The sequence below is a fragment of the Rutidosis leptorrhynchoides genome, chromosome 10 (assembly GCF_046630445.1).
Source record: "Rutidosis leptorrhynchoides isolate AG116_Rl617_1_P2 chromosome 10, CSIRO_AGI_Rlap_v1, whole genome shotgun sequence".
NCBI classification, from domain to species: Eukaryota; Viridiplantae; Streptophyta; class Magnoliopsida; order Asterales; family Asteraceae; genus Rutidosis; species Rutidosis leptorrhynchoides.
In genome coordinates this window covers 283162012-283181916 of record NC_092342.1, presented here as the reverse complement: position 1 = coordinate 283181916, position 19905 = coordinate 283162012, and the positions used below count along the sequence as shown (strand labels likewise).

The following is a 19905-nucleotide window of genomic DNA, read 5'->3' as shown; positions in this document are numbered from 1 at the left end:
TTTTTTGATTGTTGTAGCTACGAGAAATATTGTAACAATTCTATACAAATCATATCCTAGCTAACTTATATTGTATTATACATGTATTCTAATATATTATGTAATCTTGGGATACCATAGACACGTATGCAAATGTTTTGACATATCATATCGACCCATGTATATATATTATTTGGAACAACCATAGACACTCTATATGCAGTAATGTTGGAGTTAGCTATACAGGGTTGAGGTTGATTCCAAAAATATATATACTTTGAGTTGTGATCTAGCCTGAGACGTGTATACACTGGGTCGTGGATTGATCCAAGATAATATATATCGATTTATTTTTGAACATCTAACTATGGACAACTAGTTGTAGGTTACTAACGAGGACAGCTGACTTAATAAACTTAAAACATTAAAACGTAATGTTTTAAATATATTTTGAACATACTTTGATATATATGTACATATTTATTATAGGTTCGTGAATCGACCAGTGGCCAAGTCTTACTTCCCGACGAAGTAAAAATCTGTGAAAGTGAGTTATAGTCCCACTTTTAAAATCTAATATTTTGGGATGAGAATAACTGCAATTTTATAAATGTTTTACGAAATAGACACAAGTAAATGAAACTACTTTATATGGGTGAATGATCGAAGCCGAATATGCCCCTTTTTAGCTTGGTAGCCTAAGAATTTGGGAACAGACCCCCAAATTGACGCGAATCCTAAAGATAGATCTATCGGGCCCAACAAGCCCCATTCTGGAATTTAGAATGCTTTAGTACTTCGAAATTATCATGTCCGATGGGTGTCCCAGAATGATGGGGATATTCTATATGCATCTTGTTAATGTCGGTTACCAGGTGTTCTCCGTATGAATGATTTTTATCTCTATGTATGGGATGTATTGAAATATGAAATCTTGTGGTCTATTATTATGATTTGATAATATATAGGTTAAACCTATAACTCACCAACATTTTGTTGACGTTTTAAGCATGTTTATTCTCAGGTGATTATTAAGAGCTTCCGCTGTTGCATAATAAAATAAGGACAAGATTTGGAGTCCATGCTTGTATGATATTATGTAAAAACTGCATTCAAGAAACTTATTTTTGATGTAATATATTCTTATTGTAAACCATTATGTAATGGTCGTGAGTAAACGGTATATTTTAGATTATCATTACTTGATAATCTATGTAATGCTTTTTAAACCTTTATCGATAGAATAAAGGTTATGGTTGTTTTAAAAATGAATGCAGTCTTTGAAAAACGTCTCATATAGAGGTCAAAACCTCGCGACGAAATCAATTAATATGGAACGTTTATAACCAATATGAACGGGACATTTCACTAAAATATGGTGAAAATGCTTGGAGATGATCAAGTATGATGTTAGGAGTATTTTGAGAGAGAATTTGGAGTGTAAGTATGAGAAAATGGAATGGAAAAATGAGGTGAAATCATAAAAACGGGATTACTTGTTATAAAGAAAAAAAATCCTTAAGTTTGTTTCTAGCTCATTAGTCATACTAGATGTTAAATGGTTGGTTCCCACATGTTTCTTAATCATTTAAGGCTGCTAAGGAGCAGATTTTTATGTGTATACACCAATACTATATACATCTAGAAGCTGAGTATAATACGAGTACAATACTTGAATGAATACGAGTAGAATTGTTGATGAAACCGAATGGGAATGTAAGTGTAAGCATTTTTGTTAAATAGAAGTACTTTGATATGTGTCTTGAAGTCTTTCAAAAGTGTATTGATACATCTTAATACACTACACGTATATACATTTTAACTGAGTCGTTAAGTCATCGTTAGTCATTACATGTAAGTGTTGTTTTGAAACATTTAAGTTAACGATCTCATTTAATGTTGTTAATCCATTGTTTATTATATCCAATGAGATGTTAAATTATTACATTATCATGATATTATGATGTACGAATATATCTTAATATGATATATATACATTAAAATGTCGTTACAACGATAATCGTTACATATATGTCTCGTTTCGAAATTCTTAAGTTAGTAGTCTTGTTTTACATATGTAGTTCATTGTTAACATACTTAATGATATATATAATTATCATTTTATCATGTTAAATATAGTGTAACAATATCTTAATATGATACATATGTATTTAGTAAGACGTTGTTATAACGATAATCGTTATATATATCGTTTCGAGTTTCTTAACTTAGTAGCCTCATTTTTATGTATATAACTCATTGTTAATATACCTAATGAGATACTTACTTATCATAATATCATATAACTATATATATAACCATATATATCATCTCATAGCTTTTACAAGTTTTAACGTTCGTGAATCGCCGGTCAATTTGGGTGGTCAATTGTCTACATGAAACTCATTACAATTAATCAAGTCTTAACAAATTTGATTGCTTAACATGTTGGAAACATTTAATCATGCAAATATATTTTTCATTTAATATATAATCATGGAAAAGTTCGGGTCACTACATAGTTGCTACCCACTTTTAGCCTTGCAGGTAGCTGCAACAACATCCCATTTAATCCAGGTGACTCGAGAATGAACTGCATGAAAATCATAATCATAATATACATATATAACATATAAGATCAATATCAAAAGTTTAATAATTTACTAAAAAAATTAGGAAAAGAACTAATTATCAACTTGATCGAACGAAGTTAAACAACTTAGTGATTTTGCTGAAGTTAAACAACTTAGTGCTTTTGTTGATTGGATCCACAAAGTTACATATAGAACTAAAAAAACATTTGGTACATGGTTGAGATTTGTACATAAGCACGAAACCTACATAAACAGTACTATGTATGTACTATTATATAGATAAATGTAATGTAATGTTCTAAAGTACATTAATCAACAAAACAGTAAATCTATCCTACTTATCAAAACATCCTCCAATTGAAAACTTTAATCTTAAATACAAAACTTCAAAACTAATTATTCTGATAATTTAAATTTTAATATCGATACCAGAATTTTGCTTGTTCAGCAATATGTTTTTTAAACTTATTCACTAGAAACATATTTCACAACTGACTTAGAATTCAACAGAAAGATGATAAATGAATTTTATTATTTAACAATGAGATACACAATCGTGCAAGTTTGAGAGATATTACCAGTAAACTTATTATCATATACCTAATTCTACATATAAACTTGTACAATAATCTAGAATTATTTATCATAACAATCCTTACCATTACCATTAACCTGAGCCACATAACCGTCAATTATTCAACTGACTAATTTCGTATATGATTATATGTGATTTAAAAGCAAAGTAATTATCGATAAAATAACATTTTAGTATTAAGTGATTACCTGATCTCATAGACATTAGGGTTTGTTCATAGCGGCTTTTCTTTAACGATCGCCGGACATGATTTTTTGATATGATTCTTAGTCGGATAGAATGCAAAGTTCCAACCTAATTTTGTAGTTCATGTTCGTGAATCAGTCACCGTAATTAAAAATTCTGAAGTCGATTACTTGGATTTTTCTCGAACGTTTTGATATTACTTTGAGAGGATGAACGGTTGTTCTGACTTGTTCTTCAGTGGACTATGTAGGATATGTGGGAGTAATTTAGCATTTTTTTTTCTAACAATGTCGTGAATGAAGATGATTTTGGGAAACCCCTAATTTAATTCTCTTCTCCCGTGTTTCATCTCAATATGAGGGGTATGATAGTCTATTTAATTGAAAGGTTAATGATTATGAGGTCATAAAGATTTTGAGTGGTTGTGATCTATTTTAAGGTATTTGATGGATGGCTAAGATTTAATTTGAAAGTTTATGATGACTCATTTTTGTGTTTATTATAATATATAGAGAGAAGAGAAGAGATTCTTATAATATGTATGAAAAAATACTAAAATTTATTAGTATACACCGCATTGTCAAAGCTTGTAAAAGTGGCAAACAATCAAATAGACCAAGCGTATTAAAGTTGTTGAAGCAAATTTTTAATAAATATGGACTTAGGTGGATGTCATCTCTATTTCAATTGATTATAAGGTCAAACTCATCGGTTTCGTGGTTGGATTCGTGGTTGGATCCGCCAACTATTAGAAATTGGGTTAGAATTGAATGTCCGGATTGATTCTTGAATCGTGTAATCACTTTCTCTATAAAGTATTTCGACTCAATGATTGCCTTGGTATCATGAAATCTCTACAGGGATAAGACAAGAACGTGATAAGAGTTTTTGGCAATGAAATCTCTAATCTATATATCAAAGAGAGTATGTGTATTTCTGTAAGTTTTCTGAATGTAGAATGTTTCAAAAATGAAACATAAAACTGTATATGAAAACAATTACATTTTTAAAGGTTGTAACCTTTCATAATGGGAGGAAAAAACAGTTATGACACTTGGCTGATTACACTTTCCTTTCATAACGCATAGTGTATTTCGGTTGAGGTTTCGGGGCGCTGCCCCGAGCCCCGCGAGCTGCCCCTTGGACCTCGCAATTTTGAAAGGTTGTAACCTTTCATAATGGGCGGGAAAAACAGTTATGACACTTGGCTGATTACAATTTCCTTTCATAACACATAGTGTATTTCGGTTGAGGTTTTGGGGCGCAGCCACGAGCCCCGTGAGCTGCCCCTTGGACCCCGCAATTACGCAACAGTTAGCAGCCAACTTTTACGGGCGTGTACTCCACACTCTCCGAACCCGTTGGTAAGTATAACTAGCTAACTCCTGCATTCAAGTAAATCTCAATTAACTAAAATGAATGTTGGATAACACTAAAATCACAAACACCAACCACTCACACCAATATTAGCAAAATGTTGCTTAGTGGTTGTTTCACCGTGGTTGGATTTTTCGTTGGATGACAAATTCAGTCACGGAACAAAACCATTTATTTGTTGTACATTTTGCTTTTAAACTTGTACCAGTAATTAATTAATTAATTAATTTAGTGAGTGTGAGGAAGTGTATGATGAGTATGTCATGGTTGTTAGAAGTTAGTCTTTGGTTAGTGATCGGAAGAAAGTGGTGATGTGGCGCTGATGTGGCAGTCAGTGATACCATGACATAACGTCATGGTTAAGAATGGTCTAAGAGTCATATGTTGTAATTGATAGTTGTTGTTATATGAAAAAGACACCTAAATTATTCCATTTGAGTATTCAAAATATTCTAACTTTTCCAAGTACTTATTTACCATCGAATCCACCAATAGTGTAACTATAATTTTATAAGACCATCTTTAACCCTCTCGGGCGTGTTGGCGTGTTGCTGGGTGGAGGTGGGGTGCTTGATGGGCATGCTGGTTAACTGCTGGCTAATGAGTGGCGTGTTGAGTGATGTGTTGCTGTGTAGGGGTTCTAATTTCTTTTTCATTATTCTTTCATTATTCTTTCATTTTTATTGATTTTAATTTATTTTGTTTAATTACTTTATACCATTATTTTGTAAATTATAAAAAAACAAATAAATTTAATAAAATACACTAAAATTAAAATTAAAATAATACGATTACATTTAATAAAAAAGTCCCAACTTACTTTATTTATAATTCCTAAAAATGAAAATACATTAATTAAAAAACGATTACATAAAATAGTGTTTAATTTTTTCCGTCGAACGAGTTCAGACTCACGTAACCTGATTCAAGGCTACTCGAATCAGAGTGCGCCCGATTAGTCGAGGATTGGCCCATTTTTACAAGACACAACTCAATTCGAAAAGGTCGTGTCTTGACTCGCTCTTTTTGTGCATCTCATTGCTCATCCGTAAACAGAAACATCAACACTTGATGCTCTTCGTCGAAATACACAATTTGCGTAAATACGTATGGTGTCTCCTTTTGGAGGAACTTTTTCAACTTTGACCAATTAGAAACATCAGAAACGTCGACATCTTCAAAAGATTTTTTCCCCCGTCAACGTATGACTTCCAGTCATACTCAGCTCTACCCCCGTAATGTACATCAACGGAAACTTTGTCCGAATTCATGGTTTGTGTTTGATAAAATGTATGTATTTTTAGAATGTATATGGATGGTTTGTGTTTGATAAAATGTATATGTGTATATATAGGCAAAATATTCACATATCCGTTGCAAATTAATTCCATATATCCGTTGAAGATGAATCTGGGCTTGCCACATACACGAAATTGTTCAAAAACGCCACCGGCTTTCGTGTGCTAACATCCAGCACGCCACCCTCTCCACCCCCAGCACGCCGCGTTAGTTGTGTGCTAACAGCGTGTTAGGTGCACTTGGGCTCCAGCACGGGTGCGTTAGTGACGGTCTAAGTCTAAATTTAAATACACAGTAAAATGAATCTATGACACTCCAAACTTACAATTCAATAAAACTAGAACGACCATCGAAGACAAATTTGATCGAAAAGTTGAGAAATGATGGGTACTTGAACTGTTATTTTCGTCATCTATCGAGGCTGATTGGGAACCAAAGAAAATGGTGAACTCGGTGATTTCGGATGATAACATCATACAACAAATGGTGGATTATCAAGAACTTAAAGATATAGTTAGCAAGATCACTTACCCTGAAAAATAAAGTAGATGATTAGTTATTTTGAAAAATTCTAGATATAGTTGATGGGCTGTTTTAAGTAGGGATGACAATGGGCGATAAAAAATCCGTGACCTGCAGGTACTCGATCCGTGATAGGCCGGTAAAATCATAAAATCTTACCCGCGGGTATGGGTACGGGTAAAAAATTATACCAGCCAACGGCTCGCGAGCGGGTCGCGGGCAAAACCGGATTCGCTAATTCATGAGACCCTTTTTTAATTTATCCGCGTGTTTATACATACAATTATCGATTTAAAAGGAATTTCACTTGTAATGCAATAATGATTAAAAACATAATATTACATGTAAGTAAGAAAATTGACTTTTACGTCATTTTACTCATTTTAATTGTATATATTGTTTATAATTAATAAAATTTCCCAACTTTTCTATAAAAAAAAATTAATGAAGTTGTATATTATTATTACCCGCGGGTTTATCCGCGGGTCAAGGGTATTCTCGGGCGGGTAATGGGTCTCAACGAGCAAAAAACCAACGCGACGAGCGAGTTGTAGTGACCCGAACTTTTCCTTGTTTATATGTATTAAATAAAATTGTTATTTACATGATTAAGTGTTTCCAACATGTTAAGCAATCAAACTTGTTAAGACTTGATTAATTGAAATAGGTTTCATATAGACAATTGACCACCCAAGTTGACCGGTGATTCACGAACGTTAAAACTTGTAAAAACTATATGATGACATATATATGATTATATATATAGTTAACATGATATTATGATAAGTAAGTATCTCATTAGGTATTTTAATAATGAGTTATATGCATAAAATTGAGTTTATTGAATTAAGAAACTCGAAACGGTATATATAACGATTATCGTTATAACAACGTCTTACTAAATACATATGAATCATATTAAGATATTTATACACTATGTTTAATCATGATAAATGATAAGTAAACATGTCATTAAGTGTATTAACAATGAACTACATATGTAAAAACAAGACTACTAACTTAATGATTTCGAAACGAGACATATATGTAACGATTATCGTTGTAACAACATTTAACTGTATATATATCATACTAAGATATATTAATATATCATAATATCATGATAATATAATAATTTAACATATTATTAGATATAATAAACATTGGGTTAACAACATTTAACATGATCGTTAACTTAAAGGTTTCAAATCAACATTTACATGTAACGACTAACGATGACTTAACGACTCAGTTAAAATGTATATACATGTAGTGTTTTAATATGTATTCATAAACTTTTAAAGACTTCAAGATACTTATCAAAATACTTCTACTTAACAAAAATTCTTACAATTACATCCTCGTTCAGTTTCATCAACAATTCTACTCGTATGCACCCGTATTTGTACTCGTACAATACACAGCTTTTAGATGTATGTACTATTGGTATATACACTCCAATGATCAGCTCTTAGCAACCCAAGTGAGTCACCTAACACATGTGGGAACCATCATTTGGCAACTAGCATGAAATATCTCATAAAATTACAAAAATATTAGTAATCATTCATGACTTATTTACATGTAAACAAAATTACACATCCTTTATATCTAATCCATATACTAACGACCAAAAACACCTACAAACACTTTCATTCTTCAATTTTCTTCATCAAATTGATCTCTCTCAAGTTCTATCTTCAAGTTCTAAGTGTTCTTCATAAATTCTATGAGTTCTAGTTTCATAAAATCAAGAATACTTCCAAGTTTGCTAGCTTACTTCCAATCTTGTAAAGTGATCATCCAACCTCAAGAAATCTTTCTTATTTAAAGTAAGATATCTTTCTAATACAAGGTAATACTCATATTCAAACTTTGATTCAATTTCTATAACTATAACAATCTTATTTCGAGTGAAAATCTTACTTGAACTTGTTTTCGTGTCATGATTCTGCTTCAAGAACTTTCAAGCCATCCAAGGATCCTTTGAAGCTAGATCTATTTTTATCATTTTCAGTAAGTTTATCCACAAAACCTGGGGTAGTAATGATGTACATAACATCATTCGATTCATATATATAAAACTACCTTATTCGAAGGTTTAAACTTGAAATCACTAGAACATAGTTAAGTTAATTCTAAACTTGTACGCAAACAAAAGTTAATCCTTTTAACTTGACTTTTAAAATCAACTAAACACATGTTCTATATCTATATGATATGCTAACTTAATGATTTAAAACCGGAAAACACGAAAAATGCCGTAAAACCGGATATACGCCGTCGTAGTAACACCGCGGGCTGTTTTGGGTTAGTTAATTAAAAACTATGATAAACTTTGATTTAAAAGTTGTTCTTCTGGGAAAATGATTTTTCTCATGAACATGAAACTATATCCAAAAATCATGGTTAAACTCATAGTGGAAGTATGTTTTCCAAAATGGTCATCTAGACGTCGTTCTTTCGACTGAAATGACTACCTTTACAAAAATGACTTGTAACCTATATTTCTGACTATAAACTTATACTTTTTCTGTTTATATTCATAAACTTAAGTTCAATATGAAACCATAGCAACTTGAAACACTCAAAATGGATTTAAAACGAAGAAGTTATGGGTAAAACAAGATTGTATATTTTTGCTTGTTATAGCTACGTGAAAATTGGTAACAAATTTATATTAATCATATCCTAGCTAACTTATATTGTATTATACATATATTCTAATATATTATGTAATCTTGGGATACCATAGACACGTATGCAAATGTTTTGACATATCATATCGACCCATCTATATATATTATTTGAAACAACCATAGACACTCTATATGCAGTAATGTTGGAGTTAGCTATACAGGGTTGAGGTTGATTCCAAAAATATATATACTTTGAGTTGTGATCTAGCCTGAGACGTGTATACACTGGGTCGTGGATTGATTCAAGATAATATATATCAATTTATTTCTGTACATTTAACTATGGACAACTAGTTGTAGGTTACTAACGAGGACAGCTGACTTAATAAACTTAAAACATCAAAATGTATTAAAAGTGTTGTAAATATATTTTGAACATACTTTGATATATATGTACATATTTGTTATAGGTTCGTGAATCGACCAGTGGCCAAGTCTTACTTCCCGACGAAGTAAAAATCTGTGAAAGTGAGTTATAGTCCCACTTTTAAAATCTAATATTTTGGGATGAGAATACATGCAGTTTTATAAATGTTTTACGAAATAGACACAAGTAAATGAAACTACATTATATGGGTGAATGATCGAAGCCGAATATGCCCCTTTTTCTTGGTAGCCTAAGAATTAGTAAACCGATCTACTAATTGACGCGAATCCTAAAGATAGATCTATTGGGCCTAACGAACCCCATCCAAAGTACCGGATGCTTTAGTACTTCGAATTCGTTTTTATCATGTCCGAAGGATTTTTCGGAATGATAGGGGATATTCTTATATGCATCTTGTTAATGTCGGTTACCAGGTGTTTACCATATGAATGATTTTTATCTCTATGTATGGGATGTATATTGAAATATGAAATCTTGTGGTCTATTATTATGATTTGATAATATATAGGTTAAACCTATAACTCACCAACATTTTTGTTGACGTTTTAAGCATGTTTATTCTCAGGTGATTATTAAGAGCTTCCGCTGTTGCATACTAAAATAAGGACAAGATTTGGAGTCCATGCTTGTATGATATTATGTAAAAATTGCATTCAAGAAACTTATTTTTGATGTAATATATTCTTATTGTAAACCATTATGTAGTGGTCGTGTGTAAATGGTATATTTTAGATTATCATTATTTGATAATCTACGTAATGCTTTTTAAACCTTTATAGATAAAATAAAGGTTATGGTTGTTTTAAAAATGAATGCAGTCTTTGAAAAACGTCTCATATAGAGGTCAAAACCTCACGACGAAATCAATTAATATGGAACATTTATAATCAGTATGAACGGGACATTTCACGGGTCGCGGGTATATAGAACCCGTGCCCGTTACCCGCGGAAGCCATCCCTAGTTTTAAGTTCGTGAAACATATTTTTGTGCTTTTTTTACTTCAACAACGTTTTTGTCTTTTGCGCATCACGCATATCACACATCATGCAACGTACGCACGACAAAATCAGCGTAGCGCGAGTTGCACATAATTCAACTTTGGAGGTGGTGATGATGATGTTGGTGGTGATGGCGATGAACGGTGAAGTGGTGGTGATGATGTTGTTGGTGATTGTAATTGGTGTGGTAGCGGCGATGAACGAGAAATTAGTGGTGATTGTTGTGGTGGTAGTGATGATACTGTTGGTGGGTATGATGTTGGTAGTGAACCGTGTGGTAATGACGATGAACGAGGGTGGTTATTGGTGTGACGGTGGTATAGACAAATCTTTATTTTTAAATAGTGGATGAGAATGTCTGGTGGGGGTGATGTTGGTGGTGGAGGCGGCGGTGGTGGTATTCATGCAGGCATGTGAGATTAGTAAGTGAGATTGATGATACATTCAATACTCGAGCTTGGCTTTTAACGTGTTGACAGTCAACAAAAAGATCAGAAAACAGTGAAATTCGAGACCCCGATTTTGCCTTTTAAGATATGGATAATCAAAAAATATATCAGGAAATCTTATCATCAATATCCTAATCTTATCATTTCCAACACGCACCACGTACGAACCAACACGCACTGTATGTGGTACTCAATGCGTGATGCGCGTTGGGTGATATTATAGTGTAACCAACAACGATGCTCGGTGACCATGTATCACGTAGGGATGGCAAAATAACCCATACCCAATTGGGGAACCCGAAACCCGTTATAATTGGACCGGGTCTGACCCGAGTCCGACGGGTCATGGGCCGGGTATGGGGATGGTTAAAAAAAAAAATTCGGGTTCGGATTCGGGTGTGGTTTTGGATACAAACCCATTTACCCGACCCGCATACCCGTATACCCGGCCCAAGAAATTTTAATAATAATTTTTATGTAAAATTTTAGTATTAGTATTATATTTTTAATATATGAAAGATTTCTTTTATTTGTTTTGAAAACGAGTATAATTTTATTCAATATAATCATATACAACAAGTTTTCGAGATGTGATATTTTATATACTTTGTGTATTTGAGTATTTTAAAAACTCTTCAATCAACTTTTTGTATGTGATATTTTATAATACTCTAAACATGAAGTAGTTAAGTTATTTTTCGAAATTTTGATTTGGTAACTTATTGAAAAATAGATACAGAATGACTAATCGGGTATACCCGTTTACCCGTGGGGAAACCCGAAACCCGATAGTATGTAAGTAAATGGGGACCCGACGGGTTTCGGGCCGGGTTTGGGCGGGGTTTCTTAATCGGGTTCGGGTCCGGGATTTCTTAATCGGGTTCGGGTCCGGGATTTCTTAATCGGGGTTTCTTACACGCATCATGCATGGTGCGTGTTGCGTGCTCAAAAAGCATTTTTGCAATTATCGAAATTTGAAGGCATATTATCAAACAATTACGTAAATGAAGGCATTTTGACCAATTTGACAAAAAAATAATTGTTATTGTAAAAAGATTCAGGCCCAATAAGTATTAGAATATACAGCCCATTTACAGCAGAAACCAAAAGTATCCAGAAACATGTGCGCTTTCTTTTAGTGTCAGGCTGGACTCTGGAGAGATATAGATATGGCCCACACTTTCACCTTCTATTCTAACATCTATATACTTCGTGTTCTCCTTCCCCCTGATCCTTGAATATATTTATTTTATTCATTTCTTTATATCTGAATCTGAATTTAAATTTAAATTGGAGTAAATAACTTTATTAAAAACCTCAATTACCCAACTATTTTCATTCAATCCTTCTCGATCTATAAATTATTTCCTTATTTTAATTTATATTCAACAACTCAATCATCATGTCTCAGGTAAACTCATCAATTCAACTTCCTGTTCACTGTTAATTCTTAATTCTTACAGTAATTCTTAATTTAATTCTCCTCGTTTGGCTCACTTTAATTTGCTAAGTTTTAAAAATTCAAGTAATTAGGGTTTCTAGATTCACTGTTTAGTTTTGATTGATCCATTGATGTTACTAGGTGAATTTATTTGTTAGGGTTTAGTTTATGCTGATGGTTTGCCTGTGCTGTGTTTTTTGGTACAGGTCAATGAGAAAGATGCTGCGGTCAAACCTGAGATTTCTACTGGTATGTGTATCTATTTGTAGTTACTTAGTAGTGAAGATATGAAATATGGATAAATGAATTTAATTAGTGAAGATTGATTAATTTCGAATTAGTTATATCGATTATTTACTTGTTTCCTTTAACGCTGATATACTAGATACTAGATTGAACTCACAAATATTGCAAACCCAAACATGATGCGCTTTAACTATCTCGATAAAGATCAAGCTCACGTTACGCGTCCGGTATGAGAACATACTTGGATAAACGAGTCTTTTTAATTGTATTTAATTTTTAGTTAATGGGGTGGTTGACGATTATGAGTAAGAATTTTAGAGTTCATTTTGATACTCCGAGCGTAAAGAAGTGAGAAGAGATAAAGTTAAATTTTTTGTAAATTTCTATATTTCCAGGATTTGGTAAAGAAGTAATCTCATTAAGTATGGTTGTAGCATATTCTTTGGTATCTCAAACGCGCCCTTAATTACCACACATTCTTAAGATACATACAAAAAAAGTTGCTTATTGTTTTGTCCTTATTAGTTTAGGTTGTCTATTCACATCATTTTGAATCTTGTCTTACTATTGGATTTTAGACTAAACTACTCTAGATCATGAGTTTAGTTAAACGGTCATGGTTCGGTAGTTTTATACCGTAACGCTTATTGTTCGTTTTATGTGTAATCAAGGCTTCAGTATGCGTTTGCTTCAACACTGGCAATATGTTTCTTCATTGTTGATTGTACTTATTTTTTGTATGTGCTTATTCTTTCTCTTGCATTCTATATGATTGAGATAATGTCCTGTAAGTTTTAACATATACGTCAGTCACCCGATACACTCATATCAGATGTGTGTATTAATCTTCTTTTTGTGCTTCTTTCCCCTTAGTTATTATTCCTCCCATTTTAGAGCTCAATATAAGTGATATACATACTTAGCCTGTCCCTACGGTGATATTCAAAATTCTAATCTTGTTATCATATAACTTCCAAGTTGGATCGTTATTGGGCCAACTGGTTAAATATGATTTGTTTCATCTGATTCACTTGCGGACCAAGAATGAATGACATTCTGCTTGTAGTTTTGTTGAAGGAAAAAAAATATAAAAGGAGAATTCCCAGATATACGTTATGAGCCCCTTGTAAAGCCCCAATATTTATGGGGATTTTTTCCTGTCTGTAATTAATTAGAGCTTCTAAGTAGCATTTTCTTCTGTCATTGCGACCAACAACCGTATACCTTGTATGTTGTTTTTCAAGTGTGGCTGATAGATCTACCAAGTTGATGATGCATTTCTACTTCGTCTTGTTTATCTAAAGAAGATATCCCTTTCTTTTTTGCATCGATTTAAACTTTTTGATAAATGTGTTTTTTTAATGCAGAAGCAAAGACTGATCCATCCGTGAAGAAAACATCTTCAGAATCAAGCTCATCAGATATACCGTCCATGGCTGGAGCCGGATTTCCCGGTGGTGCATTTGACTTCTCATCAATGGCTGGCCTACTTAACGTATGTTACCTTAATCATGTTGATCCACAAGTACATAATTTACATATATGTCTACATACGCACACGGGTTCACATATCTCTTTCTTTATGACTTAAAATCTTTGTTGTATTGAGTTACAAGTTTAAACGGACCATGTACAATCAGTTGATACACAATCTAGTATACAATAACAACAATACCCAATCCCACGAAGGTGAGGTGGCGGATGTAGAATGTAGACAATCCTTCCTCTTCCCTAGTATCATTATGATTAAAATACAAATGTACTTTTAACCTATCTAATAAAAAGACACATGATCTTGTAAAATTCTAGCAATAAGCCAATAACTAGCTTCAAGTTGAAGGGTTCTAGTGTACAGACTTTGTGCAGATGTGATTTACATATTTTATATTTTTGGGGTGGTTACAGGATCCAAGCATTAAGGAATTAGCTGAGCAAATAGCAAAAGATCCTTCATTTAACCAAATGGCTGAGCAACTTCAACAAACTTTCCAAGGGGCCGATGAAGGTGTACCCCAGTTTGATACGCAACAGTATTATTCTACCATGCAGCAGGTTATGCAGAACCCACAATTCATGAACATGGCTGAGCGACTTGGTAGTGCCATGATGCAGGTATTGATACCTGTATTAATCAAGTTAATCTATGCTGTTGTGCTAATGTAATAAGCCCTAATGACTTTTTTTAATTATCTATATATTGCAGGATCCATCAATGTCTCAGATGCTTGAGAGTTTATCTAATCCGGCTCAAAAGGATCTTCTAGAAGAGCGAATGGCACGTATAAAAGAGGATCCAGCATTGAAACCTATTTTGGAAGAGATAGAATCTGGAGGTCCGACAGCTATGATGAGGTTTTTCAATCATAAATATCATGATTTTTGTATTATAGTCTCTCTTTGTGTGGTGCACGCGCGTGGGTGTATCTGAGGGCAAGGTTTCCAAACTTGCTACTCGGGGACTATTGGGTCGGGACTTTGGAAGGAGTAATTGGCAATTCGGAGATTAATCGGATTGGATTTCTTATACGTTTATATAATAAATTTCAAAATTATGTGTAAATAGTGAAGAACGCCATAAACATAAACTTTAACATAATTGTCTAAAAACATAAACTTAATTGTTCATTCGTTCAAAAGATTTTAAATTCTAGTTTAAATACATGTTAAAATGTTGACCACTTTTGGGGACTTTGACTGACTTCGACCAACAAAATCCGATTTTTACCCTTAACTGACGTTGACCGATTAACTAAAACGGATTATAGAAAATCGGATCGGTTTGTTCTTAAAAAGGATTAATCGGGGATTAATTGGGAGCAGTGTTGTAAAAAACCCGATTACTCGCCGATTAATCATTTTTAGGAGCAATCCGTTCCGATTTCCAAAAATCCGTTTAATAAACGGTCAACGTCAATTGATGGATCAAAATCGAATTTGGTAATAAAAGTCAGTCAAAGTCAAAAATGGTTAACATTTTAACATGACTTTAAACTAAAATTTTATAGTTTTGAAACAAAATGAACAATTTTAGACAATTATGTTAAAAATTATCTTTATATTTATGGTTTTTTCCTATAGTTATACATATAATTCTTAAAATTTAATATTTAAATGTATACGGTACAATCCGATTAATCTCCGATTAATCCCCGAATTGCCGATTAATCCTTCCAAAGTCCTGACCGATTAATCCCCAAATAGCGAATTTTGCAACCTTGATTGGGAGTAATCAGAATTCATGGTTCTTTCTGGCCGGAGGTCCCTAGGAAGCAGCCTCCCTGCTCTACAGAATAGGGAGGGACGACTTCCTCTACCTGGGGACCGATAGGTATCCGTGGGTGAAGGAATGACTTCCCTTTTTACTTTAGGGTAGAGGAAAGACTGTCTACATTTAACCTCCCCCATACTCCACTTTAGTGGAATTGGGTATTGTTGTTGTTGTTGTTGTTGTTGTTGATTGGGAGTAATCATGGTTTTCTATAACAGTGCCTGGGGATGGAGGGAAGTTAACTATGATTTCTTTGTAATTTTCTGAAATGTTATCCGGTATTTATTAGGATATGAATTTGAAATTGTTTGATTTTTTTCATTCTTGACCACAACTAGGTATTGGAATGATCAAGATGTATTAAAGAAACTGGGTGAAGCAATGGGTCTTGCAGTCACTGAAGATGCAACCGCTTCTGCTGCAAATCCGGTGGTAGATGAAGCTGAAGAAGAAGAAGTCGTCAATGAGGATGAGTCTATTGTTCATCAGACAGCTAGTGTTGGTGACTTTGAGGTACTTGAGCTTCAAGTATACACTGTTTTGTTATGGTCTTTTGATCGTCATACCAATTAGTTCAAATCACGTATTCGATTGGTGGATGCCTTTTGCTGATTTTTAACTTTTAATCAACTTATTGTTGAGGTCGAAAAATGGGCGGTTTGAGCAACGGTCAAAACAAGTAATATTTGTACTGGTAATTTTTTTTTTTTTTTTTTAGAAAGATACGTTGTGTCAAGGTTAATAATAAATACATCTTTAGTTGGAACTATGATTATATGAATAATATGATTTAGGAGGTTTTATGAAATAAATATGCACTTGGGCGTCTTTAACTTAAAAATATTCATATTATCGTATAATCTGAGTGTGTGTCAAACTTGATCATAGAAATAATATAAATTTCATATGCTAACTGCAGACATGAGTTTGCTTATTTCTCTTGGTTTCATAATTAACTAGGGTTTGAAGAAGGCATTAGAGTCTGGTGCTGATAAAGACGAAGAAGATTCAGAGGGAAGGACAGCATTACATTTTGCCTGTGGGTATGGGGAGGTACGATATGTTATGATTGTATCCTGGAAATTATATGCTTTGTTTTTTTTTCATTGCTGTATATTGTTACATTTTTATAAATATCGCTTCAAATATTTTTTGTTGGTGATTACTGGTACAGTAACTGACCTCAATTTGTCACTTATTCATTTTCTTTTCAACAACTGTTATATTATATGGCATGATTCCCTAAAAATTTACACCTTTGTACTTATGTTTGACTTGTGCTTTTAAATGTTTGTGATTGGATATAAAATATATTGTCACCTCCACTCAACAATGATAGTGAAAGAGGAAATTTGGGATCCTATTTAATGATATATCGCAATTGTAGGTGAAATGTGCTCAGGTTCTTCTTGAAGCTGGAGCAAAGGTGGATGCATTAGATAAGAACAAAAATACTGCCCTCCATTATGCTGCTGGTTATGGAAGAAAAGAATGTGTTGCCCTCTTACTTGATAATGGTGCAGCCGTGTAAGCTTACCAATTTCCCTAACCACATTTGCTTTATTGACTTAGAGGTGGCAAAACGGATGTTTGGGTGGTTTGGGTAACGGGTCAATAAGAGCTATTTTTCGGAACTTGTTAAAATTTGTTGGATCAGGCTTGACAGACACTTTTTTGTCTTCTCTTTGTATTTTTAACTTCTGTTGTGATTTAAAATTTTGAATTTTTTGATTTAGCACTCTGCAAAACATGGATGGGAAGACACCGATTGATGTCGCGAAACTGAACAACCAGAATGAGGTATTGAAGCTGCTCGAGAAGGATGCTTTCCTATAAGTGGATTTTTGGTTTTCGGCGAGTGTACACTTTCAACGTGTCTTCTGTTGAATTATTAGATCGTTAAATGAGTGCTAATGTTGGTGTGTGTTATTTGTTTTTTTTTTAGTGGTGAAATTACATAATTGACCTTGTCGTCTTTTTGGTAAATTCGGTTTGTGTACCTGGAAGCTATTGTGATGGATGTCAAGTTAATTTTATACTCCGGAAATTATATCTTCAAGTGAATTAGTATTAGATTCAGTTTTCAGGAAGGTTGAAATTTAAGAATTTATTGGTTTGGTTTTTGTTTCAAGCAAAGTATTTGGTTTGTAATACGGAGTAACTAATAAGAAATTTCATAGTTCATACTCTTCCGAAAAAGCATGATAACTTTTTATGTACATCCCGGGAATTGGGCCATTTGGGCTTTTAATCCTTAGCAAATTAAGATGATTAGGAGTAATATTTTTTTGAAGCTGAAAATTGGAGTTTGTTTTCGGTTTCGACCAAATGAATTACAGAAATAGTCAATATAAAACAGGCACCGACCATGGTATAATTAATAACTTTATAAATCATCTTATTATTGAACTAGTATCGCGATAATATAAAATATACTAACCCATTAACATATGACCTTGTTTATATGTCGTTGTTGTACGATTTTAAGTTGTTACTTGAACATATTATTGTAAATAATTAACATCGAGGCCTATTAGCTCAGCTGGTTAGAGCGTCGTGCTAATAACGCGAAGGTCGCAGGTTCGAGACCTGCATGGGCCACTTTTTTTAATTGAATTTTATTTTTTTTATTATTTTTTATTTTAACATGTATGATATGCTACACACTTGTTATCTCAGTTTAATTAAAATCGAGGCCTATTAGCTCAGCTGGTTAGAGCGTCGTGCTAATAACGCGAAGGTCGCAGGTTCGAGACTTGCATGTGCTACTTTTTTAATTTCATTTTATTTATTTTTTTATTTTAACATAATAACATGTATGATATGCTACACTCTTATTATCTCAGTTTAATTCTATGTATGCAGGATATGTTCAAAATCTTTTTATATATATGTAATATATCTATTTTTGCTAAAATAAAATAAAATTATCACACAAAACATGGGCAAATTAAAATTATCAGAATCTTTTTTTTTTTTTTTTATCATCATGGAATACATGTAATAAATAAATTCAAAATAGTTAGATTTACCATCATCATTCTTTATTTCTTTATATCCGTTAAAATATAGCTGATAATATGTTCATGAAACACGAAATTTGATACTCTGTTATTAAGACTACTCGAATATAAAACAAATTTATAGATCACATGCACGAATAAGAAAAATAAGTTTGTTTTCGTTTCTAGTTATATCATATCGATCAAATGAGAATTGGTAAAAACCACACTTCTTAGTTTTGTTCAATAGCATAATATAGAAGAATAATAATTCGTACAGTTAACAATGTGGATCATTATACGATGTTAGCTTAGTGGCGATTTCATATTAAATCTCAATAACGTCATAACTCAATGGCGTCATATATAATTAAAGTGGTACTTCGTAATATTTATTTTCTTAAAATATGACTATTTACTCCAAAAAAATCATTAAATTTAATATAAATGAAGTCGTATCTTTAAATTTAGTGGTGTCTTATAGAATTTTAAGAGTAAATTAAAATAGTGGAGTCCAAAAACCCCATAGGTGCTAATGTAAATTCGCCCTTGTGTTGGCTCTGAAACATGGACTAATTATCAGGGGCGGATGTATATTGTATCCAGTGGTAGCACGGGCTACCACTGAAATACGCGATGCAGTGGAAAATTTTTGGAATTTTTAACTAGTGATACCACTGGATAGTGTAATTTTTTGTGTGTGACACCACTCGATAGTGTAATTTTTTTGAACTTTTAACTAGTGACACCAGTGACTACGAAACCTAGATCCTCCACTGCTAATTATGCATGTTTAAAAAGCTGACAGTTCAACTAATTAAGTTGTTTTTTTCACCATGATAAAGAAAGTTCTCCCTCCTT

The 19905-nt window shown here is 32.9% G+C and overlaps 1 protein-coding gene and 2 non-coding genes across 3 annotated transcripts; all 3 read left to right on the top strand.

Annotated features, from left to right (window-relative positions):
• The first annotated feature begins 14122 nt into the window (after positions 1-14122).
• On the top strand, positions 14123-18161 carry LOC139871095 (ankyrin repeat domain-containing protein 2B-like). The gene is made up of 7 exons (XM_071858836.1): positions 14123-14269; positions 14680-14886; positions 14978-15126; positions 16381-16555; positions 17003-17095; positions 17430-17569; positions 17779-18161. The coding sequence occupies exons 1-7, from the start codon at positions 14123-14125 to the stop codon at positions 17876-17878; spliced, it is 1011 nt and encodes a 336-aa protein (XP_071714937.1). The 3' UTR covers positions 17879-18161.
• A 408-nt stretch (positions 18162-18569) lies between these two features.
• On the top strand, positions 18570-18643 carry TRNAI-AAU (transfer RNA isoleucine (anticodon AAU)). Its single transcript has one exon. It is a non-coding gene; the product is annotated as a tRNA-Ile (tRNA).
• Positions 18644-18736: 93 nt separating this feature from the next.
• On the top strand, positions 18737-18810 carry TRNAI-AAU (transfer RNA isoleucine (anticodon AAU)). The gene has a single exon. It is a non-coding gene; the product is annotated as a tRNA-Ile (tRNA).
• Positions 18811-19905: the final 1095 nt, after the last annotated feature.